Raw genomic sequence first — 27,142 nt, forward strand, 5'->3', positions numbered from 1 at the left:
ATGTCAGCCCACAATTCTTCTGGTTTTCGGTCACTGGTGTTCAATGCATCAAATCTATTCTTTAGATGGTCTCTAAATTCAGGAGGGATATATTCCAGATATTTTGGCTCCTGTGGACTTGTTTTAATTGTCTTTAACTTCAAGTTGAACTTGCATATGAGCAGTTGATGGTCTGTTCCACAATCAGCACCTGGCCTGCTTTTGGCTGAAGATATTGAGCTTTTCCATCACCTCTTGCCACAGATGTACTTAGTCTGATTCCTGTGTGTTCCATATGGGGAAGTTCACCATTTGTGTTGTTGAAAAACAGTATTTGCAATGAGTAAGTCGTTGGTCTTGCAAAATTCTACCATGTGATTTCCAGCATTATTTCTGTCACCAATGCCAAATTTTCCAAGTACTGGTGATTCTTCTTTGTTTCCAACTTTTGCTTTCGCACTGCCAGTGATAATTAACACATCCTGATTGCATGTTCGGTCAATTTCAGACTCAGAAGTTGATAAAAATCTTCAATTACCTCATTTTTGGCTTTGGTGGTTGATGTATAAATTTGAATAATTGCTGCATTAACTGGTCCTCCTTGTAGGCATATGGATATTATCCTATCACTGACAGCATTGTACTTCAGGGCAGATCTTTAAACATCCTTTCTGATGATGAATGCTACACCATTCCTCTTCAATTTGTCAACTAGATTGTGTAGTACTGGCAAAAAAAACAAACACAAACAACTGCTTTCTGGAAAAAGAAAAAAACTCAACATGTACCATATTTTTATGCAAATAACATGCATGCCACATAACTTCCTACAAACCATGCAACCACTTCACACGTTACTGTGCTACATGTGTTATACTGTATGAATTATATGTAAAAAATACAGTAATAAGAAAGCAAGCGACCCAATGTAAATATGGACAAAATATCTAAACAGACATTTTACCTATGATACACAGTTGGCAAATACAGACATTAAAAGGTATTCAATATCATTATTATTAGGAAAACGCAACTTAAAATCACAATGAGATACCATTATATACTCGTTGTTAGTTAACGCTGAATTGATTCTGACACATGGTGACCCCGTGGGACCCCATGTGTGCAGAGTAGAATTGCTCCATAGGGTTTTCAAGGCAGTGATCTTTCAGAAGCAGAATGTCAGGCCTGTCTCCTGGGGCTTCTGGGTAGGTTTAAACTGTCAAACTTTCAGCTAATAGTGGAGTGCTTAAGTGCATGCACCATCCAGGGACTCCCTACACACCCATTAGAATGGCTAAAATTATGAAGACTGACCCTACAAAATGTTGGCAAAGATGTGAAGGAAGGAACTTTCATATACTGTTGGTGGCAATGTAAATTTGTATACCCACTTTGAGAAACACTGAAGACAGTTTCTTAAAAAGTTAAGCATACCCCTACCATATGATTCAGCCATTACACTCCTAGGTATTTACCCAAGAGAAATGAAAGCATGTGTCCACACAAAGATCTGTACGTGAACGTTCACGGCAAAATTATTTGTAATAGTCAAAATCTTGAAACCACCAAATGTTAATCAACAGGTGGATTAAATAAATAAATAGTGGTGCAGCTACACAATGAAGACTATTAAGCAATAAAAATAAATGAACTACTGATACATACAACATGGATGAATCTCAAATTAATTATGATGAGTGAAAGAAGCCAGACAAAAGAGTATATACTATATAATTTCATTCATATAAAATTAGAGTACATATTGCATGATTCCACTTACATAAATTCTAAAAAATGCAAACTAACCTATATTAACAGAAAGCTAAAACCCCATTGTTGTTGAGTCGGACCTGACTCATAGTGACCCCTCCTTGGGTTTCCAAGGCAGTACCACTACGGAAGTAGATTGCCCACCCTTCCTCCCACCAGCCTTCTGGTTAGCAGTCAAATGCCTTAGGCACTACGCCACCAGAGCTCCCTGACAGAAAGCAGATCAGTGGATACCTGGGGACAGTGACAGTAAAAGAAGGAAAAAAGGAAGGGTACTTAGGGTCACCAGGAAACTTTTGAGGTGCTTTATCTTTTCATTATTTGATTTTGGTGATAGTTTCACTGGTGTGTATATCACCTCAAACTTCCCAAATTGTATACTTTAAATATGTGCAATTTATCATATGTTACTTATACTTCAATAAAGCTATTAAAAAATTAAAAATCCTGTGAGATTTCTACTCCAGATTCTGTGGGCAGTGCAATCTGACAATGCCTAACATGGATTCAATTGTGTCCCCTAAAATATGTGTCAACTTGGCTGGGCCATGATTCTTGAAGTGGTTTGGCAGTTTACGTACAGATGTAACTTGGCAATTATGCAATAATGTAATTATCCCCCATGATGTGACTGGGTGTGATTTGAAGTAAGGGAAGTTTCCCAGGGGCATGGCCTGCATCACTTTTTATCTTACAAGAGAGAAAAGGAAAGAGAAGGGAGCAGACAGGGAAGGACCTGACTACTATTAAGAAAAAAGAGTCAGGAGCGGAGCATGTCTTTTGGACCCATGGTCCCTGTGCTGAGAACCTCCTAGATCTGGAAGATTAATGCCAAGACACATGAAGATCTCCCAGAAACACCAGGCCCCAGATGTTGAAATAAGAAAAGGACTTTCTCCCAGAGCCAACAGAGAAAGAAAGCTTTCTCCTAAAGCTGACACCCTGGATTTGGATTTCTAGCCTCCGAAACTGTGAAAGAATAAATTTATGTTTGTTAAAGCTATCCACTTGTGTTCATTATAGCAGCACTAGCTAAGTAAGACAGAGCCCAAATTGACAGACCAGTCCTTTCTTCTCATCTTTTCAAGGATGAAAAAAGTTTCTTTTCTCTAGTCCTGAAAATGGACTTTTTATCTTCCACAATTTACACAAGATATTCATAACTAGTTATATACCACATTAACAAAGAAGGACACCATCACTGCTTTGGAATCTCTGATCCATTAAATATACTTCTTGTTGTTATGTGTCGTCAAGTCGGACCTGACTCATAGCGACCCCTCCTTGGGTTTCCGAGGCAAGATGACTATGGAAGTAGATTGCCCAACCTTCCTTCCGAGGAGTGGCTGGTGGGTTTGAACCACCAGCTTTCTGGTTAGCAGTCAAGTGCCTTAGGCACTATGCTACCAGAGATCCCATCAAATATACTAGAGACTATTAAAAACATTAATATTCCCCCTCTCTCTTTCCCTCTCAGCAAACCTTGGACTAATGCTTCTCTTACCATCTCTATTTGAATTTCCTCCAACTATATAATTCATTAGTAAAGTTGTAGCATAGTATTGGTTTCTCTCTGAACCCTAGCTGCTCATTTGAAATTGTACAAAGAAGTACACTGTCATAGCACAAACACTAAACTGAACTACATGCCAGGCATGACTCTGGCCCATATGCATTTGCTTGATGCAGGGTCTTGCTGAAGATTAAATGTCAACTATAAAATCACACGTGAATAGGTATTATGCTTTGTTACAACATAATATTGCACACAGTTGTTATTATTTATTTAAAATTTTAAGTGGTACTTGTCAATCTAAACAAGGTGTTTTTTTTTCGGAGATGTGAAATATTCACACTTAAAACTAAAAATGGATTGCTTTTTAAAACAACAGATGAAAAGAGACTGATCTGGCTCAAAATGACATGCTAACTTATTAGTACCGTTCGATTCTTTTAGTTAGTGCTAACAACATTAACATAACAGCAATGTGTTGAACACTGTCAGTCACTCAGTGAGAGTATGGGTATTGCTATGTATGTACACATAGACATACAGTTGAACAGAGGACTTACTACTGTATAGCATACCTTTCACAAAGCCAAAAAGTACAGTGAGGAGTTACTAATTTTTAAGGCAGAAAAAAAAATTTTTTTCAATTTTTACAAAAGACTTCCATGGTTCATCATTTAGAAACAAAATACCATCACCACAAAAATAAGTTTTTTTGCTTCTTTCAGAATAAACTGAACACCCTGATGTTACTGGATATAGATGCCTGAACATTTAAATCATACTGAAAAAATGTATCTTTAAGGTTATTTAAAAAAGGTGACTGGGTCGTTAGTAAGAAGCATCTATCACAGAGGAAAAACTCTTGCAGCACATTATAAGTATGCTAGATGAATGACATCTAGTACATCGAGGCACAGTATCACTGCCTATTAACCTATGTGGAAAGGAATGTAAGAATGCACTTTCAGTGGAACTGATGAATTAGTTCAAAGGTTGAGAGCAATGAAATCTTTGTGACTCAAATGGGAAACGTATAACTATTTTTATGTATGATCTTTCCATTTGTTTTCATGTTATTTATACACGCAGCTGCATAGAAGATTTATCACTGATGTAAAATATATGATTTGAATATAACAACATTATTAGCATTTGGATCAACTTTTAATATCACCAAACAAGCTGATAAAAGTATCATATCTGATCCAACAGTGGGAAGGCAACAGCAGGAAAAAACTGATAGGTGCTGCTTATATAAAAGGTACTGACAAAACGTATTAAGAGCTAGATAAGTACTAACTGTTAATGACAGCATTTTTCAAAATAGAGATGGACAACGCCACACAAATTGTCAGTTTTATCAAGGAAGTATTTAAATTAAACTTTTGAGATGTATCTGTTAAACAGCCATTTAGCCCCAGAATTGTTTTTGTCCCCAAACCTGTTGTTCCAGAAGTAAAGCGCAGTAGAGACAATTCAAATGACAGAAGTCATCTTTTTTTCCCAAGAGATGTGGACTATGTGATGAAAAATTCCCTCCAATAGAAAATACCCTAAATATTCATCAATAGAAAACTGGCTAAATAAACTATGGTATATCCATACTAAGGAACACTATGCAACAGTTATAAAAAATGAGATCTACTGTGCAGAGAACTGATGCTTTCATATACATATTCTCTACTTACACAAAATCTGAGTGTTTCTATTTCTTGTAACTAAGACATGCAATTTGAGGCAATGTAATGAAGTAAAGATTTTTATGTAGTATCTTTTTGGAAGGGAAAGGAGGCAAACTAACTTCCCATACAGACTTACCACGTTAATGTCATTCCTATAAAAAAATACTTTGAACAACTGTAAAAGGTAGCTTCAGAAATCACAACATCTTTTAAGGTTCTCGCTTCTTAACCAGTTGCAGTGGTTATGTTTGTGTGTCAACTTGGCTGGGCCTGGTTGAGTGGCTGGGCAGATGGATGTAGTATTTCCCATGATGAGACTGATAATCAACTCCATGGTGCAATCTACTGGGAGCAGATGAGTAGCTGCCTTTGGGTATGTGGTATGCTTCCCCTATATAAGAGACAGCTTTGGGAATGGTCTCTAGCTCATGGCACGCTTGGACCCAGCATGTAGCTGTGTCGTTGTTCAGCAGCCTTCCATGCTCTGCTGACCTGGGGACTTAAAATGGACTTAAATTAATGGTTTGGTTTGGTAACATCAGGACTGTGCCTTTTTACTTGTCAACCTTGGGCTTGTCAGCCTCAGCAGTCAGCAGCTGAGTGAAGAAAAGCCTCTAGCTTCAGTGGGCCGGGAGCTAGAGGCAGAGCTGAAGGCTAAAGCTAAGGGACTTTCACCCAGCCCCTAGAGTTTGGCACTTTGAACTTGGACTTAAAGCCTCCAAATTGTAAGAATAAACTCCTGTTTGTTAAGGCCATCCCATTTGTGGAATATTCTTGTCAGAGTGGCACTAGGTAACCAGAACACCAGTCATTTCAAAAGTCTTCTCAGTCACGCCACCTCTCTTCTCAAATCACTCTGTCCAATGCAAACTTTTAAACCGTATCCTCTAGGGATTTTCTCTATTAACAAATACTTTTTGCTTAAGAGTCAAGTATCTACTTTTATTCAGCTGCCTTTTTTTTCCCTTCTGTCTTTTAAGGTGCTCTGGTGGCATAGTGCCAAAGGCATTTGACTGCTAACCAGGAGGTTGGTGGTTCAAAACTACCAGCCACTCTGCAGAAGGAAGGCTGGGCAATCTATTTCCATAAAGATTTACCACCTCAGAAACACAAAGGGGGTCATTATGAATTGGAATCAACTCAGGCAGTGAGTCTGGTTTTTTTTTTTTTTTGGTTTTCTGTCTTTTTTAGTGTAGGGGTGGGATGACTATGGGGAGGAGTGGAACAGGATCTCAAGGAACTTAAGCGAGGGTCTTTGGGGTGTGTGTGTATGTGTGTGTATAACGCTGAACACTACACCCAAAAGGAGCTCTGAGGAAAAGAGACTATGGGAAAGGCTCTCCAGACCCATCATCGTAGCTCTGGTCAACACAAAACTGTCTCTAAGGTTTAGCTGTTCTCTCTTATCTTTATTCTGAAATTTTAATAAAAGCTGCACCAGAAATCAGCTTTATCAGAATGACAGCATGAGAGTATTTTTCTGTTTTCCCATAAGGGATATTTTCTAGGACGGTTCTACCTGGACAGGGTTTTTCTGTTGGTATTTACCTCCCAAACAGTCCACCCCTCCCAACCCTTACCCCCATGTCTGAGCTCAGGTATGACATAATTTATTTTGAATTAATTCATCTTTTTTTCTGAATAGATAATAAATAATTCAAAATTCACATGGAAAAAAATTCACATGAGTAAAAAGTCTGCCTCCTCCATCCACCCAGGGACAACCAAAGTTTCCAGTTTAAAAATGCAACTTTACATTTTTCCAAATTAACTAAATTAGCTAGATCAAATTATGATATTAAGCTATCTATCTATCTAGAATATTCCAAGTGATCACTATGAATTTGGTAATTTCCCCTTTTAGGCATTTAAAATACCCTTCAAAATACTTTTATAGATATGTTTTCAATATATTAAAATGACTTAAGGTTAGTTATAACTTTTTTTTAAATGGGAAAAATGTTTGCAATATGTATGATTACAACAGATGTATAGGAATTACAGCTAGTAAGAATCAATCACTATGGCATATGGTAGCTTACCTGGTTCCTGTCGCGTGCATTTGTGTACCTGATCTTCTGAATGAAGTAGAATATAAGCCATGCTGAAGAAATTATCATCAAAACAATAAAGGATATTGACACGAAGACTAGAGAGCCACGGCTGAAGTTCTTTGGCGGCATACGAGCTCCAACAGCTATTGTCATTTGTACAGAGATGTTTTTCTCCAGATAACTCAAAATATCCTTACCCCTCAATTCTGTAATCATGACAGCAATAATATCTCCAGTGCCTGCAATGTCAAATAAATATGTATACTCAAGTGACATTTAAAATGTATAGAAACATCAATATATAAAAATGCTATTTAGAAAAACAACTACAATTTTTGCTAATAACAAGGGTTTGCAGATTCAGCTTTTCAAATGAAGTCAAGCTGCATTTGAGTATGTTGGCACCAAAGGGGGATACATAATTTATTGTGTTGTATAGTATTTAAGATTTAAACAGACTTAAGGCATAAAACAACTGCAGTGTTAAGAACTGTATTAACTTGTCTTATAACTGTATTTTTAAAAAAAGGTTATTAAATCAATCAAATGTCACAACAGAAAGAACAGAAAATTTTACAGCAACAGAAATGTGATAAACTCATGTTTCCATAGTAAAACTTTTTCCATTTTAAAATGCTCTTCAAAAGTCCCAACTCCCTAAGAAAAGGAGAAAAGCATTGTTATCTACAATACAAATTGGTATTTTTTGCACTAATTATTCTAGGAGACATTTATGGGGCGCCTATTGTGTGTAGAATGACTGTAAGGAAAAGAAGTACAAGATACAAAGTTTTAAATATCTCCAAAATGTTGGGCACACGCCTGATAATAGAGCTGCAACAGCAAAATGCCAAATGGTGCTACCTTTTACTAATGACATTTGAAACTAACTTTGGTCTTATGTCTAGATCTGACTGGACCAAGGCTCCTTTTAATTTGCCTGAGAACCTTCTGGAAGTCAAAGCCTTCCTGAGACAGGTTCAAGGTTCAACATTCCGACCAGGGTGACATCAAAATACTTCCAGTTTCTACAGTAAAGACCTGCAAAAGCCATAACCTGTGTAAGGCAGAAAGCTGCCAGAGAAGGCAAACTCCAGTATTTTCCACTAAAACGAGTGATAGAAAAGTACTAAGACTGTACCTTATTAAAGGTGGAAAACTTGCAAGACCAGGTAAAATAAGGCAGTTCCAATGAGTTCTGGCTCTCAGGTTTCACTGTAATAATTGTCCACAGGTCTGTCATTAAATCAAAAATACCAAACCCACTGCCATAGAGTTGATTCAGACTCATATCAACACCTTAGGACAGAACAGAAATGCCCCATAGGGTTTCCAAGGTTGTTAAATCTTTGTGGAAGTAGAATGCCTCATCTTTCTCCCATGGAGTGACTGGTGAGTTCAAACCTCCAACCTTTTAGTTAGCAGCCAAATTCTTTAACCACTTACACCACAAGAGCTCCTATGTTCTGCTGTAGGCACAAACTAATGAAGCTCATTAATGTTGTTCTGAATTTACCCTTTTAGTCACTTTATTCTTTCTCTTACCTAATTTCCAGAAGCAGAAATACATAAAAGGCAGGTGACTATCTCTCCATGGATAGCATCAATTACAAGACCTTTTCTCCTCCACAAAGGGAATAATTTCCCACTTTGCTTTAAGGAAAAAAAGTAGCCTTTCCACCAGCAATCTAGCAGCAGTGGTAGTTTCTGAAACAGGAAACTGTCCGTGGCAAATGCAACTTTTACAACTTGCCCTTTTCAGAGATCCCCTAAAGGAAACTGGGCTGTCTCATCAGGGGAAGGGAATAGCATTTTTTTTGGGGGGAGGGGGGACTGAAAATTTTAACTACTTATTTGAACTGGAATAAGGTTTGTGCATATAAACGTAAGTCACCAAAACCAAGCAAGCAAGCAAGCAAGCAAGAAACCCAAACTTGCCCTTTTTCAAAGGCTTCTTGAATAAATAATACATACTTATATTTGTTTTTGTATGTTTCATTGACCACAGTCAGCTACAAAGGCTATCCATGTGTCACACGCAGTCAAAAGACCATGTGAAACTAAAAAGAAATTCATTAATAAAAAGAGCTTTATGAAAAATGTAACCCCATGGAACATACACCTTTGTATTACCTTATTCAAAATTGTTCTAGCCACCTTACCAGAACAGCACTTTATCAAAATGCTGTTTAAAAATACAGAAACAAAAATAAAAGTGCAAAATTAAAGCAAGCAATAAAGTTAACATCTAATTATTTTCTGAAATAAGAGTTTTGATCAGTAAATTAGAGAAAATCATAAAATACTGCTAAACCAGTTTAAATTTCCATGTAGAAACTTTAGGCTTGTGCTATTACAATGCTGTTCAACAGGCAATGATCTGTGGTATAAGATACCAGGTATGGCTATAAAGTAACTGAGACGGATCCCACAAACTACACATGACAATCAGTCTCATTGCTTTATAATCACACCAGGTACAAACGGTTTTAGAAATCGGTTCAGAGGCTCCCTCTTGAAGACTCAAGCTGGAAAAGGAGTAGGGAAAACTGCACAGGTAGCCAAAGGAGCCAATCCACGTAATTTCACTCATTCAAGAAACACTAAGTGAACTCCAACTAATTTCAACTGGAAAGCTGTTTGGGAAAAGAAGTGTTTAATTATTTCAACCATCCATTCAACATTTATTGAGCACATACTATGATCAAGCTCCTTAATGTTCACCTTTCAAAGAAGGTGGAAAATTACCTGCTCTTGCTTAGATGAAAACTCCATCTACCCACATGAGGGCAAAGGAGAATTTTACAAAGGCACTAGAAAGTGGAGCCAAACACAGGCAGTCTCATCATACCAGGAATAAGGGAAGGGACTGGGAAAAGCAGCAGGAAAGAAGGCGAAGACACTATTTGAACAAAATGAAAAACAACTACAGCAGAGCATCAGAGTACTAGCAAGTCTTACACGCCTTAGAGGTTCTGAGGACCCCTCCCAAAAGAATCTCCCTCCCAAAATTCTGCTGATTTCAGAAGGGGTTCATGAGCCTACTCACTCCCCATCCCTTGATCCTGTCTGGGTTTGCAGACCCTGTTTTAAGGATGCCTCTGATGTTTGACTTTTGATTTGTAAAGCCATGGTCCAACTTCAGGGAGGATATTAAAGAGAAAACTAAAGTTTCAGAATAAGATTAGGGTTAGATCAAGCAGTGATTGGTAAGAGTTAAGGACCAGGCTGGACTATAATAATAAAATATTCAATCAAAGATAGAAAATATCTGGAACCTCCATCCCCACTCACACTTCCTAAGCTCCTAGCAAGCACACTAATAAATCAAAGATGTGGTCTCAGAATCCCATGCATTTCAGCACGTCAGGCAGCTACTATAAATTTATGAGAGATGACAATTAAGTAAAAACCTAGGTATTTATGATCTATGCTTTCAACTACTTCCTTGCAAAACTTTCTCCACTGTTATTCTTAATGCAAAACTTTGTTTCCATTCCTTGGGTTTGGCTACCTTAATAAATGATTTTATTTTTCCCACTTTATTTTGAAATTTTCAAAATCACAGAAGGGTTTAAATAATAGTAGTGAACACTAACATACTTTTTATTTAGATTTGTCAACTAGTAACATTTTGTCACATTTACCCTTTCTGTATGTATTTATGTACTCACAGTAAAATGTAATTATTTGATCATTAAATACTGATGACTTTTTTAAAATTGTGATTTGAGTGAAAGTTTACAGGGCATATTGGATTTCCATTCAACAATTCATACACAGTTTGTTTTGTGACATGTCCTGCAATCCCCACAATGTAACAGCACTCTTCCCACTTCCTCCCTGTGTTTATCATTTCCTTTCAGCCTTCTTTCCTATTCTTTCCTGCTTTCTGAGCTTTATTAATGGGGAAATGCTGCTTTTTCGATTGCATATGGTTGATCGTTCTAATGACTGTGTACCTCCCAGATATTACTGTTCACCTTAAAGCCTTGTCTATTATTTGGCTGAAAGTTCAGCCAGGTGGGCAAGTTCAGTTCCAGGCTTGATGGGTGTCTAAGGGCCACAGTCTGAGGAGTTCCACCCTGAGACTATCAGACTAGTAAGCCTGGTCCTTCTTATTATTTGAGATTTGTTCCACATTTTTCTCCCAGTCTGTCTAGAACCTCCGACTGTGATCCCTTTCAGTATGGTCAGTAGGAGTGGCAGATATCATTTAATTCTTTTGATCTCCGAGTTGTGGAGGCTGGGGTTCACGTGGTCCATTAGTCCTTTGGACCAATTGTTAACTTGTGTCTTTGATTTTCTTCACTCTTTGCTCTAGACTCAGAGAGATGAGTAGTTACACCTTAGATGACCACTCAACTCACAAGCTTTTAAGACCCCAGTTGCTACTTACCAAACCAGGACGTGAACAGTGTTTTTGTCCTGAGTCCCCAGGCCCAGCAACTCATTCCCTCAAGGTGTTTGGTTATGGCTAAAAAGTTTTCATAACTTTGCTCCCTGTATATTCTACTATTCATAAAGTTTTCCAGTAATATATCAGAGAGTGTTTTACGGCTATTCATAAGGTTTTCAGTGGCCAATTTTTTCAGAAGCAGATGGCTCCATCCTTCTTCCTAATCTGTTTTACTGTGGAAGCTTTGTTGAAACCTGTCCACCTTGGGTGACCCTGCTGGTATTTGAAATACTGGAGGTATAGCTTCCAGCATCACAGCAACATGCAAGCCAGCATAGTACCTTGGTATCATGCTTGGTAAAGTAGAGGGTCAATAAAAAAGGGGAAGACCCTCAACAAAATGGACAGAGTGGCTGCCAACGATGGGCTCAAGCATAGCAAAGATTGTGAGGATGGCACAGGACTGGGCAGTGTTTCATTCTATCGTACACAGCATCACTATGAGTTGGAGCCTACTCAATGGCACCTAATAACAATAACAATATGCTCTACTATATTCATGGATATATTTGCAGCACATATAAATACATATGTAAAAATATCCTGTCAAATTTATATATATTCATGAACGTGGTTCCATTTGCCTTCCTATCCTTGTTCAGCCTGAATGTCTATTTTTGCTGAACCCATTAAGATCAGGATATAACTATCACCACACTTCATCCTAAAATACTTCAGCATTATCTTCTAAGAACATATGCCATATAATCATAATTCAATTATCATATTCAAGAAATTTAATTGATACAATATTAATATATAATCCATAGTCAAATATCTCCAGCTGTCTTAATACTGAATTTTACAATTTTTTGGTTTTGTTTAGTTTTGTATCTGAGATCCAATCAGGAATTGAGAGCATTGTGATTAGTTATCATGTCTCATTGTTTTGTTATTGTTAGGTGCCATCAAGTTGGCTCCAAGTCACAGTGACCCTATGTATCACAGAACAAAACACTGCCCAGTCCTGTGCCATCCACACAATCCTTGCTATGCTTGAGCCCACTGTTGCAGCCATGGTGTCAATCCATCTCATTGAGGGTCTTTCCTTTTTTCACTGACTTTCTACTTTATCAAGCATGGTATCTTTGTCCAGGGACTGGTCCCTTCTGACAACATGACCAAAGTAGGTGAGATGAAGTCTGGCCATTTTCACCTCTGGCTGCACTTCTTCCAGGGTGGGTTTGTTTGTTCTTCTGGCAGTTCATAGTATTTTCAGCACTCTTCGCCAATAGCACAATTCAAAGGCATCAACTATTCTTCAATCTTCCTCAGTCTTCTTCTCATCTCATTACAAAAAAACCACAACAAACCAAACTCACTGGCATTGAGTCAGTTCTGACTCTCAGCGACCCCCATTGGGTTTCCAAGGCTGTAAATCTTTACAGAAGCAGATCTCCCCATCTTCCTTCTGCAGAGCAGCTGGTGGGTTTGAACCGCTGACCTTCTGGTTAGCAGCTGAATCCCTTACCCCTACGCCACCAGAGCTCCTTTAATGAGCACATCTCATTAGTCTCCTTTAATCTGAAATAGTTCCTCAGTCATTTTTGGTGATTCATGACATTGAGCTTTTTGAAGGGTTCAAGCCAGTCGTTCTGAGAATGTTCCTCTATTTCGATTATTCCCCTCATGATTAGATCAAAATTAAACTTTGCTGGTAAGAACAGCCCACAGGGATGCAGTGCCCTCCTCAGTGAATCACCTCAGGAAGCACAAGATGGCAAATTTGATCACTTGGATATTCTGGTATCTCCCAGATTTCTCTTGTAACTGTACCCTTTTCTCCTTTTAATTAATCTGTGGAATGATACTTTCACACTGTGTGAACATCCAGTTCCCCATGAAGCTTTCTCCAAATATTTTCAACATCCACCAATACTTGTCTGATTGGTTAATACAGTGGTGTTTGCAAAATGATGATTTTCCAATGTCATAATTTCTTCTACATTTTGTAAATGAATTCTGTAGCAGACGCCATTACCAGGTTTGTCTACTTATCTTTTTTCTCATAAAAATAAAAGGATTGCTGGGTGGGCATTTCTTTTGTAAAAGAAAGAGCCTCCTTCCCTCAGCAATCCTATCATATTGGTTAACTAGTGCCACTCTGACAGGCATATACCATAAATGGGATGGCCTTAACAAACAGGAGTTTATTCTTACAATTTGGAGGTTTTAAGTCCAAGTTCAAAGTGCCAGGCTCTAGGGGCTAGGTGAAAGCCCCTCAACCGTGGGCTTCAGCTCTGCCTCTTGCTCCTGGCACACTGAAGCTAGAAGCTTTTCTTCACTCAGCTGCTGGCTGCTGAGGCTGACAAGCCCAAGGTTGACAAGTAAAAAGACACAGTCCCGATTACCAAACCACAGAGCAGGACATTAATTCAAATCCATTAAAAGCCCCAAGATGAGCAGAGCAGGGCAGGCTGCTAAATGACGACTCAACTACATGTAGGTTCAAGTGTGCCATAAGCTAGAGACCATTCCCCAAGGCTTCTCCTTATATACAGAAAACAGACCACATCCCTAAAGCAACTACTCAGCTGCTCACAGTAGATTCCACCGTGGAGTTGATTACCAGTCTCATCATAGGGAATACTATATCCAGCTGCCCAGCCACCCAACCAGGCCCAGCCAAGGTGGCACACAGACTTAACTACCACACTTATTTTTAATGGGAAAAAGTTGAGAGGAAAAATATGGTAATTCTGCTATATAATCCCTACCACAGAATCAATTTTGAGGGACTCACAGAAGGACCCTCAAAATTAACCTGCTTTCACTCCTCTGGAGTCAAAATGTCTAGGCTTGAATTCCAGCATGGTAGTCAACCTCTCTGAGCTTCAGTTTCTTCTTTCAAAAAAAATGAGATTCTAGCTGCTGCAGGCTTCATGGTAGACACTCATTAAGTTTACTAAACTAATCCTACATATACGATGATTATTCATAGAAAAAAAAGGAAAGCATTCTGATGAGTAAACCAAAAAAAGCCCCTTCCATAAAATTTAGAAAGTTCTATTCCTTCTCTGACTTAACTTAAGCCAGTGGATATGAGAATGAAAAGAACTTGGATATCAGACTCATTTTAGACACAAGTAGCCCAGGAAAGGAAGCTCTGGTGGCATAATGCCTAAGGCATATGACTGCTAACCAGAAGGCTGACAGTTCAAACCTACCAGTCACGCTGCAGAAAATCACCAAGCAATCTACTTCCGTAAAGATTTACCGCCTCAGAAACCCAAGGAGGGGTCACGGCAGCGAGCAAATGAGAGTTCAGGAAATGCTCAGTTATGTGCTGACCAAGAAAATCCCCAGCTACCAAGAAGCTTCAAGAATGAGTCCACCATTTGGGCAGTGTCAGAAACACCTCCCTTCCCACCTGTCTTCCTTCCACCCCTTCTGGACTCAATCTAAGGGCTAGTACGGTTCATCTGGAAAGCTGGGCAGCTCATATATTAGCCCTAGATTTAGGCAGAGCACATCAGCTGTCTCAGCACAAGGCTGCAACTACAAATTAGTGAGAGAGGTCATTTTACTGTAAATGTACCAGTCTGTAAGAAAACAATATCCTTATACAAAATGCCAATAAGATGTTTTATGCTTTAACAGATGAGCTTGTCTGTTATTATCACTTGCCAAACTTTTAAGGAACTTCAAAACCCTAAAAAGACAGATAACTTTAGGAAATTACCCATAAAAAGAGTTCAGAAGGATGCTGCATAACCACCTTAAGTATCAGCAATGATGCTTTTATAACTTCTGGTCCTTTACTATCTATGGCTTAGGGCAGAATTCAACGTCCTACTTATATGTAAAGCAGAACACCACATACTTTAAATCAAAGGGATTAAAATTGCTTTAAAGTTCTCAAATGACTGCTGCTGAGGGAACAGTTAGGTATAATTCAGGGATTTTCTGTAATACTCTCACAGACAAGTAACACAAATGTGCCTGCTGAGCCTTGGGCTACTTATTTCTATAATGAGTCTGATATCCAAGTTCTTTTCATTCTCATATCTACTGGCTTAATTTAAGTCTTTATCAACTGCTTATCTACAATACTCTCATTTCTTCAAAATTGGTCCTCATTTTTCTCTCCACTGATCCCTTAAAGAACTCAAGGGGGAAAAATAAAGAAAAAGAAGATCCATCACATTCTTTTTTGAAATGAATACAGTGATACTCCTGACAGATGTAGATGATAGTTACAATATCAATTATAGAAACCCTGCAGAGATCTGTCAGATGGTTTTCTTATAACAGATCTGTCATCTCACTCCCTTGTTTAAAAACCTTTGATGTGTCCTTTCTGTCAATTAAATAAAGTCCAAACTCAAGGCATTTTGGAACTAAAGGCAGTGAGTTGATTGTGTTACAGTGAACACTCCTTGTTGACCGAATGAAATTTGCTGGTCAAAGTGACTGAAACAGTGGCTCATGCAGTCTAAGTAGAATGGAGGAGTAAAGCTGGAGGAAAAGCAATTGGGAGGAAATACAGAGATAGTTCAAAGAATGGAATAGAACCAAAGTATAGGAGTAGAGGGTGAGACAGGGAAAAGGCAATAGTGAAGTATAGGATACTGAAGTTTGAGACTTAAGGGATGTAGTAATTTGTGGAGATGATGAAGTCCAGGGGAGTAGTGGAATGGTCTAACAACCTGAGGAAGGAATTTTAGGTTAGTGTGTTCACTTTCTGTCCAAATTCTGAAGGTGTCCAGGATGATGGCAGGGCTATGAGCAGGGAAGTAAGTGTAAGCTGCTGAACAATACCATAGTGCATAATTCTTGATGATACTGGGCCAATTTATCTTAAAAAGAACAAAGGTCTAGTAAACATTCATACTTTTATTCCTGGGGCAGGAAGTTCATCACACTCACATAAACACAACACAGGGTCCATGCCCAGTACTCAAATGTCAGTTTTTTTCTTCTACTGCTTCCTGACTGTATATATTCATCAAGTAATCTGTTTTTTTCTTCTTTTTCCCCCAAAGTCATAAAAAGGAGAAAGACGGTAGGAGCAAAGAATGCATGGAAGAGAAAGCTACTTTTTTCCTTCATGTAGAAAGACAGAAAGGTGGGGGTTGAGGGGAAATTATGAGTTCAAATCACCAGTCAGCAGCATCACGAATCTTTTAGTTTTGAGTCCTTAGGAATCATCCAGTTCAACCTTCAGCAAGATGTAAGACTCCCCCCGCCCCAATATATTACAGAGCTTTTTAAGTAGCGGATTCTATCCATAAGTAGTTTTAAGCATTAGAAAGGTCTTTCTTGTTATTTCTACATATGTATTTATACGTGTTGTAAGAACATCCATATATATAATAGCGCTAACAGTGGGCAAACTTATGACAACTTCTTAGCCACAGCCAAACACCTTGAAGGAGTGAGTCACTGGGCCTGTGGGCCATGGGACATCAAGCTTAACTGGCATAAAATACTACACAAAAACACTGTTCTACACCCTTCTTTGGGGAGGAGTGGCTAAGGTCTTTAAAGCTTACAAGCGGCCACCTAAGATGCAACAACTGGTTTCTCCTCATCCAGAGCAAAGAAGAATGAGGAAAATCAAAGACACATGAAAACAATTAGTCCAAGGGACTAACAGACCATGTAAATCTTAGCCTACATGACCCAGAAACCAGAAGAACTAGATGGTGCCCAGCTATGACTGTCAATGACTCAGAAAGACATCAAAAAAGATGATCCTGGGTAGACCAGGAGGAAAATGCAGAACAGAACTCAAAATCTTAAAAAAAGATTAGGCTTACTGTCTGACAGAGACTGGTGACACCCCTGAGACTATGGCCCCTAGTTACCCTTCAGACCTAGAACTGAACTCACTCCTGTGGCTTCTAGCCAAACAACAGGCAGGCCTACAAGGTGAATAGAACAATTACTTTTTAACTAAAAGATTCTGTGACTCTGCTGACTGGTGTTTTGAATTCATAATTTGCCCCCAACTCCCACCTTTCTATCTTTCTACATGAAGAAAAAAATCTAGCTTTCTCTTCCGTACATTCTTTGGTTCTACCATATTTCTCCTTTTTATGACTTTGGGGGGAAAAAAAAGAAACAAAAAACAGATTACTTGATGAATATATACAGTCAGGAAACAGTAGAAGAAAAAAACTGACATTTGAGTGCTGGGCACGGACCTTTTGTAGTGTTTGTGAGTGTGATGAACTTTGTACCCCAGGAATAAAAGTATGAACGTTTACTAGACCCTTGTTGTTTTTAAGATAAATTGGCCCAGTATCCTCAAGAATTATGCACTATGATACTGCTCAGTGGCTTACACTTTGATTGTTCAGAGGCCAGGAAAACATAGGAAGAAAGGAAGGACACAGGAAAAGGGTAACCAAAGGGAGGAAGTAGGAAGAAAGCTGTTACACTATGGGGATTGCGATCAATGTCATGAAACAAAATGTGTATGAACTGTTGAAGGGAAAACGAATTTGCTCTATAAACTTTCATCCCAATCTCTCTCTCTCTCTCTCTCTCTCTCTCTCTCTCTCACACACACACACACACACACACACACACAGTCTTCCTTATAACTAAAATCTACATTGCTGGAAAATGCATTCATGGCTCTTAGTTCTTCCTACCTGTAGAAGCACCATGGAATAAATGAACTAACTGTATTTCATTTATTACTGGTATAAAACACCATCAACTGTAAGGCACACCATTATTTTATGTATCATTAAGAAAAAAAATCTTGTCAATAAATTGTAAGATACCATCGAATAAAATAAACATCCTAACTTCAATCTGTGCATCCTAAAATCAATGAAAATTCCTCTTCCACACAACAATCCCTCAGATATTCAATGACATCGTCCATGTACTCCATCTCAGTATTTTCTCTATGCTAATTATTTCTTGTTGTTGTTAGCTGACCGGGCCCCGAACTCATGGCAACCTCATGCACAAAGTAGTGAGTCGCTGCCTGGTCTGGGCTATCCCCATCAGCTGCAGCTTGGACTACTGTGATCCATAGGGTTCTCACCAGCTGCTTTTCAGGAGTAGATCACCAGGCCTTTCTTCCTGGTCCTTCTTAGTCTGAGAACTCTGCTAAAGCCTGATCAGCATCATAGCAACATGCAAGCCACCACTGATAGACTGTGCATGAGGTGCACTGGCTGGGAATCATCTAGAGAGCAAGAATTCTACCACTGAACTACACTGCTATCCCTCAAATCCCAAACTATTCATCTTTAAATATTTTTGAAAAATCTAAAACTTTCAGAAAAGCTGGAAATATAAAAAACTATCTTCCCAGAACCATTCCAAGAATAAGTTGCCAACAGGACATCTTATCACCCTCAAATATTTAGTATATATCTTCCTACAAACCAAAAACATTTATAACAGAATACCAAAACCAAAGCTGTGGTCACTTAGTTCATTCAGACTGAAAGACCCTATAGTACAGATAGGAGCCCCGCAGGGTTTCCAAGGCTGCAATTTTTTTTTTTCTTTTCCTGTGACTACCCATTCTCTGTGCCATTCTTAACTATGCACTGCCATCTGTCCAGCTTTCCCTCTATGTGAATGCTGTCCCTCTGGTGCCCCATGGCTGATAGTTCTAAGGGGTGTATCTCCCCAGAGTAGGTGGGTGCATCTCCTTGGGATAGGCGTCTGCATGTAGGTCTTTCTACTGTTGGGCTGAGAGCCAATCCATGGGAGTGAGTCCAATTCTAGGCCTGAAGGGTAACCCAGGGCCACAGTCTTGGGGGTTCCACCAGACTCTATCCAACCAGTAATTCTGGTCATTTTTGTGCTTTTGGATTTTGTTCCACATTTTTCTTCCCACCCTCTCCAGGATCTCCAGGTTTGATCCCTTTCGGAGAGGTTGGGATTGGTAGCCAGGTATCATCTAGTTCTTCTGGTCTTGGAGTCACGAAGGCTGAGGTCCTTGTGGTCCATCACATCCTTGGATTGACTGTTTCCAGATGCCTTTGAGTTTCTTCACTCTTCCTTGCTTCAGATGAGAGGAGACCAATAGTTGCATCCTAGATGGTCACTCAAAAGCTTTTAAGACCTTAGTTGCTACTCACCAAAGTAGGTTGTGGAACAAGATTTTTACGTACTATGTTGTGTCAACTGAGCTTGGTGTCTCCTGAGACTATGGTCCCAACAAGGATACAAATTTTTATGGGAGCAGATTGTCACATCTTTCTCCTGTGGGGTGGCTGGTGGCTCTGAACTGCCAACCTTTCAGTTAGCAGCCTGAGCACTTAACTGCTGTAGCACCAGGGCTCCTTTATAACAGAATACAATCACCAAAACCAGGAAATGTACACTGCACATTACTATCATCTAAATTTAGACTCCATACAAGTGTCCCCAACTGTCCCAGTAATGTTTTTCATAGCAGCCCAGATCAGAGTCACATGTTGCATTTAGTTGTCAAGTCTCCTTAGTCTCTGTCAGTTGAGCAGTTCTTTAGTCTTTCCTTGATTTTCATGACCATGACATTTTAGAAGTTCACAGGCCAGTTGTTCTGCAGAATGTTCTTCCTTGTGGATTTATCTGCTATTTCTTTGTGGCAAGATTCAGGTTGCATACTTCTGGTAGGAGCACCACAGAAGTGATGCTGTATTCTTCTTAGTGTGTACTTATCAAGTGGCACACAGTTTTGATTTGTCCTTTACTGAGGATGTTCACTTAAATCATCTGATTTAAGTAATGTCCTCCAGGTACTTCCACTAGGAATTCACTCTTTTTCCCTTTGTAATTAATAAGCATTTTGTGGGGAGATCCTTTGAGAAATATTCTATTCCTCATCAAACTTTCATTTTACTCTGTTATTTTTTTATGTCAGTATGGACTCATAGTTCCTACTTTATTCAATGGAATAAAGTAGTTACTATCATTACTCATTTTGTCATTCAAATTCCAAATTATTCTTAATGAGGCGCTGTTTACAGAGTTTTTCCAGCCTGTCCTTTTTGGGCACGACTTTTTCAGTGTCTTTATTAAAATAATAATATTGAATATTAAAATAAAATAATAAATATTGAATGCAATACTTTCTATATCAAGGCTAATATATGAAACTAACGTCTTATATCTGAATATTCATAGGGATATAACCTAAAGCTTTAATATTTTTTAGCAGCCACAGCAAACAACTGTGTACATTGAGCTCACATCATTGAAGGTTCCCAGGAGTTCTCCATTTGAACTGTTACTGAAACCAGGTTTCCACTAACCCTGTGTTCCAAGGTCCACCTCTCTTGTTGTGTGTCATTTTCAAGTAACATATGTACATTTGTTTTCTTATGAGTTTTTGATAAAATAATTTTAAGTGGAAAGAGAAAGAAAAGTACAGTACAGAGCCAGGCATTCCAACCAGGGAAGAATTAAGTGGGGAGGAAAGCTGTCTATCCTTGCTCTCACGCCAAGCACTAGAACTCTAAAAGCCTTCATATCTGTGACTTACGTTTAAGAATTTATGAGAGCTCAGTGACCTGAACAATTAAGTAAATGCATGGCAAAGGAGGGAAACAGGTTTATCACTGTCAGTGGGAGATTACAGATAAGCAAGGGGAGAAAGAGTGACGATGTGGTAAGGGATTTGAATTAGCGACATCAGTATGAATGCATGTTTAAATTAATATAGATTCAGATGGTTACATAGAGAAATACTTACAGTTATGAATATATACATGGTTAGTATATACATATTATTTCTTTGCTGTTAGCTGAGAGAGGCTAGAAACAATGATACCCCAGTAGCAACAGGCACACCAAGTGCCCAGATTTTAATTTCTAATACTATTTTCCAACAAAAGGAAACAAGGATGCCTTGGAGAAATAGCTGATTTTAAAACTGAGACAGGAAATATACAAGATGATCCAAAAGCACCTTGTAGCACTAGAAAATAAGACAGTGCTAAAAATAAAATAAATAAAAATTTAAGATGCACAATGATGGGAGTATGTCAAAGGGATACAGGAGCCAACTGAAAGAGCTCCCAGTGGCCAAAGATGAAATAATTTGAGCAACAAAATAAAACAGTAGTGTATCACAACCCCAAGTACAAAATACGTATTCATGAATCCATACTGATATAAATAAATAATAAACGGACGAGAAGAGACAAATCTCTTATGCAGAAGAATTCCAAATAATTTATGTAGGTACTCTACCTCAAGGAGATGAACATTACTCCCCACTCCTTAAGTGAGGGCTGGGCATAGTGACATCCTTCTAAAAAGTCACTTTTTGTCATGGAAAGGGAGAAGAAAGAGTAATTTCATATGAGAGAAACATCACAAACACTTAACTCAGCCAAATGATCAAAGTCAGTATCAACAGTGATAAGTCATGTGTAGTATTTACTCATGTTAAGATGTGATGAGAATGGCACTTCAGCTTCTCTGGTCTTCCTCCCCAAGTCCCCCAAAATCCATGTCCCTGGTCTAATCATGAGAAAAATAGCAAACAATCCCAATTGAGGAATATTCTACAAAATACCTAAACAGTACTCCTCAAAGCTGTCAAGGTCATAAAAAATAAAGTCTGTAAAACTGTCACAGTCAAGAGGAACCTAAGGAGATATGATGATTAAATGTAAAGTAGAGCCTAGAGGTGATCCTGAAACATAAAAAAAAGGGCTTTAAGTAAAAACAAGGAAATCTAAGTATGGACTTCAGTTATTAATAATGTATCAGTATCAGCTCACTAGTAATAGAAGAAACTGGGTGTAGGGCGTACGGAAATTCTCTGTATCATCCTCACAATTTTTCTGTAAACCTAAAACTACTTTGAAAAATAAAGTTTATTCTTTTTTAAAAAAGAATCATTATATAAAAGGGAATGACTCATCAGAAAAATGAAGGCTAGAATACACAGGAACAACACTTATAAAGTGCTGAAAGGAAAATATTATCTACGTCCTTGATAAATGCTGATGAAATAAGTCAGTTTTGGATAAATGAGAGAATTCATCACTAGCAGATCTAAGATTTAAAGTAATAAAGGAAAAATTAAGAACTTATGGAAAAGTTCTTAAATAAAGCCATCAGCATTTTTTTTTTTAAAGTACTGCTTAAGTGTTTCCATTTTGTTGTTGTTGTTATGTGTCGTCGAGTCGGATGCGACTCATAACGACCCCTCCTTGGGTTTCCAAGGCAGTATCACTACGGAAGTAGATTGCCTCATCTTCCTTTCGAGGAGTGGCTGGTGGGTTTCCATTTTAGATATTTTAAATGAATTTTTTAAATATTACAGCTAACAACAGGTCTCCCATGGTAGACAGATTTCAGACTAATACTAGGAAGAATGACCCAGTGATCTACTTCTGAAGAAACTGATGAGTCAAAATCTTATGGATAGCAGTGGAACACTGATACAGTTGGCAGGTACTCAAAATATGACTGAGGAAGAGCTACCTCCTCAAAGTGGAGTCAATCTTAATGATGTGGTTGGAGTAAAGTTATCGGGATTTGCTGATTTGGCATGATTTAAAATGAGAAGAAACAGATGCAAATATTAATAATTGGAACCTGGAATGTATGAAATATGAATCAAGGAAAATTGAAAGCTGACAAAAATAAAATGGAACACTTGAAAACTGATATCCTAGCATTAGTCTGGTAGCTTAGTGCCTAAGGCACTTGACTGCTAAACAGAAGGCTGGAGGTTCAAACCCACCAGCCACTCCTTGGAAGGACGATGAGGCAATCTACTTCCGTAGTCATACTGCCTTGGAAACCCAAAGAGGGGTCGCTATGAGTCGGGTCCAACTTGACGGCACATAACAACAACAGCATTAGTCAGCTGAAATGGACTGGACTTAGTCATTCTGAATTGTACAATCATATGGTCTACTATGCTGGGACTGACAAATTAATTGAATACTTAATTGTGCTTATGTGGATCCTGTACACAAACCAATTCTTCAAACAATAAGGGAATATTGCATGTTTCAAAATCAGAAAAAGTATGTGTCAGGGTTGTATCCTTTCACTGTATCTATATACTGATCAAATAATCTTTGAAACTGGACTCTATGAAAAAGAACATGGGATGAGGATTGGAGGGAGACTCTTTAACAACCTATGATATGCACGTGACACAACCCTGCTTGCTGAAAGTGAAGAGGATTTGAAGCACTTACTGATGAAGATCAAACACTAGCTTCTACTATGGATTACACCTCAATGTAAAGAAAACAAAAATTCTCACAAATGGACCAATAAGCAATATAATGATAAATGGGGAAAAGACTGAAGCTATCAAGGATTTTAATTTACTTGGATCCACAATCCATAGAACCAGCAGTTAATAAATCAAATGATGAACTGCACTGGGAAATTTTCTACAAGAGACTTCTTTAAAGTGTAAAAAAGCAAAGATGTCATTTTGAGGATTAAGGTGCAGCTGACCCAAGCCATGGTTTTTCAATTGCCTCATATATATGCCAAAGCTGGACAATGAATAAGGAAGACTGAAGAAGAACTGATGTCTCTGAATTATGGTGTTGCTGAAGAAATATTACATACACCAAGGGTTGCCAGAAAAGTAAACAAATCTATTTTCCACCAGCCACTCCTTGGAAGGAAGACTGGACAATCTACTTCCGCAGTGATTGTTGTTGCTGTTGTTATGTGCTGTCGAGTCGGACTGACTCATGGCGACCCCTCCTTGGGTTTCTGAGGCAGTATCACTACGGAAGTAGATTGCCCCATCTTCCTTCCGAGGAGTGGCTGGTACCGCCTTGGAAACCCAAGGAGGGGTCGCTATGAGTCAGATCCGGCTCAATGGCAATGAGTTTGGTTTTGGCGTTTTGGAAGAAGTACAGCCAGAATGCTCCTTAGAAGTACTTTGGACATGTTACCAGGAGAAACAAGGCCATGGAGAAGGACATCATTCTTGTTAAAGTAGAGGGTCAGCAAAAAAGTGGAGAGTTCTCAATGAGTACAGTGGCCACAACAAAGAGTTCAAACATAACAATAATTGTAAGGATGGTACAGGACCGAGCAACCTTTAGGTTTGTTGTACAGAGGACCAAATATAAATTGGAAATAATTTGACAGTAGCTATCAACAAATATCAAGTAAATTTTTTTAAAATAGATGGATCAATTTGTAAACTCAGGCAGAAAGATTCATACAATTTTATCTCATACTTCCTGCCACAGCAGAACATTTAATCGGAGGTTTTCTCTTTTCTATAGTAATTAAATCCATATTAAAGTAAAAGCTAAAAAACTTTAAATAGTAAAAGAATAGTATTCCTTTTCTTGATGGACTCTTAGAACAAAAATCAAAGATACACTTTGGCCCAAATTATTGACATTTAAAGGCATTTTTCAGTGTCTTTGAGATTTATCTTCACTAGTTTTCATAAGGTTCTTAATTAGCATCATTATTATTTATGGTTGATTCTAATGTAAATAAAGAGCTCTGGTGGCTTAGTGCCAAAGGCATTTGATTGCTAACCAGAAGGTTGGCAGTTCAAACCCACCAGCCACTCTACAGAAGGAACACTGGGTAATCTACTTCTGTAAAGATCTCCCACCTCAGAAACCCAAAGGGGGTAGCTATGAGTTGAAATCGACTTGATGCCAGTGAGTTAGGTTTTTTTTTTTAGTTTTCATAAACTATTATTATTATCATCATTTTAATTTTTATTGTGATTCAGGTGAAAGTTTACGGAGCAAATTCACTTTCCATACAGCAGCTCACATACACTTTCTCTCATCACATTGACTGCAATCTTCCACAGTGCAAAAGCTCACCTCCCACTTCCTCCCCATGGTTACTTCTTCCCTATGTTCTTCCCTCCCATACACTCCCGTGCCCTGAGCTATCTCCCTGTGCATACACAGCCCTTCCATTCTCCCATGACTGATCTATCCAAGGAGTGTATCAACCTAATGTAAATGTTCAGCTCATATGCCTGTCTTTTGTTGGCTGGAAGCCAGGGGTGTGGGTTCAATTCCAGACCTGAAGGGCAGCTAGGGGCCACAGTCTCAGGGGTTCCACCAGGCTCTAACTATGATTATTTTTATTCACAAAGTAACTTTTCTATATTTCACTAAGTGAGATAATTCTCTATTTGTTGTTAGATAGTAAGTCTAGAGATAAACTAGATTAAAAAGAAAATGATGAAAAAAAGTTGAAGGTCCATTTAATCTCATTTAATAAGCCTAAAGAAACTGTAAGAAGCATTTTATACTGCTATCTAATATAAAAACTGAAAAGCAACATTATTTGGTTTCATGTCTCTAATTTATTACTTCTACATTGTAACACTGGATATTCTTATAGATGATACAGATAAAACTATAAAGAGTATTCCAATTTGACAGTGATTCAACACAATTAAGACTGCTAACAGTAACAGTGAAATCTATATGAATTTTTAAAAGCCAGAAAATAAATCCTTAATTTTCAGACAAACGTGCATTATTTCCAACTATCCAAGAGCCCCAACTTCCCCTATTTACTACCACATATCCGCTACCCACATTACGAAGAACTCTTTCTGCTAACTAGAGGTAACAAGTCAAGCCACAAATGGAGCAGCTTTTCCTGACAATGACGTTATGGACACTGCAGGGAAAGGTGTCCTTCAGTCACCAAATGAAGGGCATTCATTAGAAAAGCGTGACTGAGGTCCTGAAACACAGCTAACAAAGGAAACAAAATATTTATGCTTAAAAATGTGAACATTTTAAATTAGCTGTTATTTCTTTAAATGGAAAGAAAAGCCTAATAACGAAAGTATCTTTTTTTTTTTCTTTTTTATTGTGATTTGGGTGAAGATTTACAGAGCAAATTCACTTTCCATACAGCAGTTCACATATACTTTGTCTCATGACACTGACCACAGTTTACCACAATGCAACAGCTCCCCTTCCACTTCCTCCCCATAATTACCTCTTCCCAGTGTCCATCCTTCCATACACTCCTGCCCCCTGAGCTGTCTCCCTGTGCATAAGCAGCCCTTCTTTCTCCCATGATTATTCTCTCCAAGGAGTGTATCTACTTGAGGTAAATGTTTAACTCATATGCCTGTATTTTGTTTGGCTGGAAACCACAGGTGTGGGTTCAATTCCAGACCTGAAGGGCTGTATCTTAATGAAATCTTTTTAATGCAACACATAATTTTGATCAAGGCATTTTGCTGACCTCTGCAGAGAAAAGACGGACGAGTAAGATGCAAACCTTAACTTGAATAAGGTGGTAGTCCTTCCCTATAGCCAGGCAAGAATACAAATAATGGTAATATAAAAAGATGAGCAATACTGTCAAAGAGGTACAAAAAGGGGCTTTGAAGAATGCAGGGCCCTTGGATTATAAAATCACTGAGGACAGCGAACAGGTTTCTTTATTTCCAACTCTTAATAGTTCACTTCACAACGCTTAGCATAGAGGTGCTAACCCAATGTTCTTTTAATGACAGGGAGACCACAACTGTCATGCAAGCAGGGAAGGGTGAACACATGGATCTCTGGGCACACTTCCATGGAGATTTGGAGACAGAGATTTTGGGGAAGAGAAACTTCTGGAATCAGTATCTCTAAAAGCACATTAAATGATTTTGATGCAAGGACCCATGACTCTATAGCACTGCTCTGCTTAGTGAGGTTATCTGTGAAGGGAGTACATAGCAGTAAGCACATTAATGAGTCAGGAATGCAAGGAGAACTCAATGATAAGGATT

General features: G+C 38.4%; 1 protein-coding gene across 1 annotated transcript in view; it reads right to left on the reverse strand.

The window, feature by feature from the left end:
* Window positions 1–27,142, reverse strand: part of RNF130 (ring finger protein 130) — a gene marked incomplete at its 5' end in the record, with an annotated part of 175,997 nt that overhangs the window by 75,751 nt on the left and 73,104 nt on the right. Inside the window, one exon of the mRNA XM_007953435.2 lies at window positions 6,990–7,240. Coding sequence (XP_007951626.2) covers window positions 6,990–7,240 — 251 coding nt within the window. The remainder of the gene's footprint in view (window positions 1–6,989; window positions 7,241–27,142) is intronic.

This window comes from Orycteropus afer, unplaced genomic scaffold (genome assembly GCF_000298275.1).
Source record: "Orycteropus afer afer isolate SDZICR_OR568_19922 unplaced genomic scaffold, OryAfe1.0 scaffold00393, whole genome shotgun sequence".
NCBI classification, from domain to species: domain Eukaryota; kingdom Metazoa; phylum Chordata; class Mammalia; order Tubulidentata; family Orycteropodidae; genus Orycteropus; species Orycteropus afer.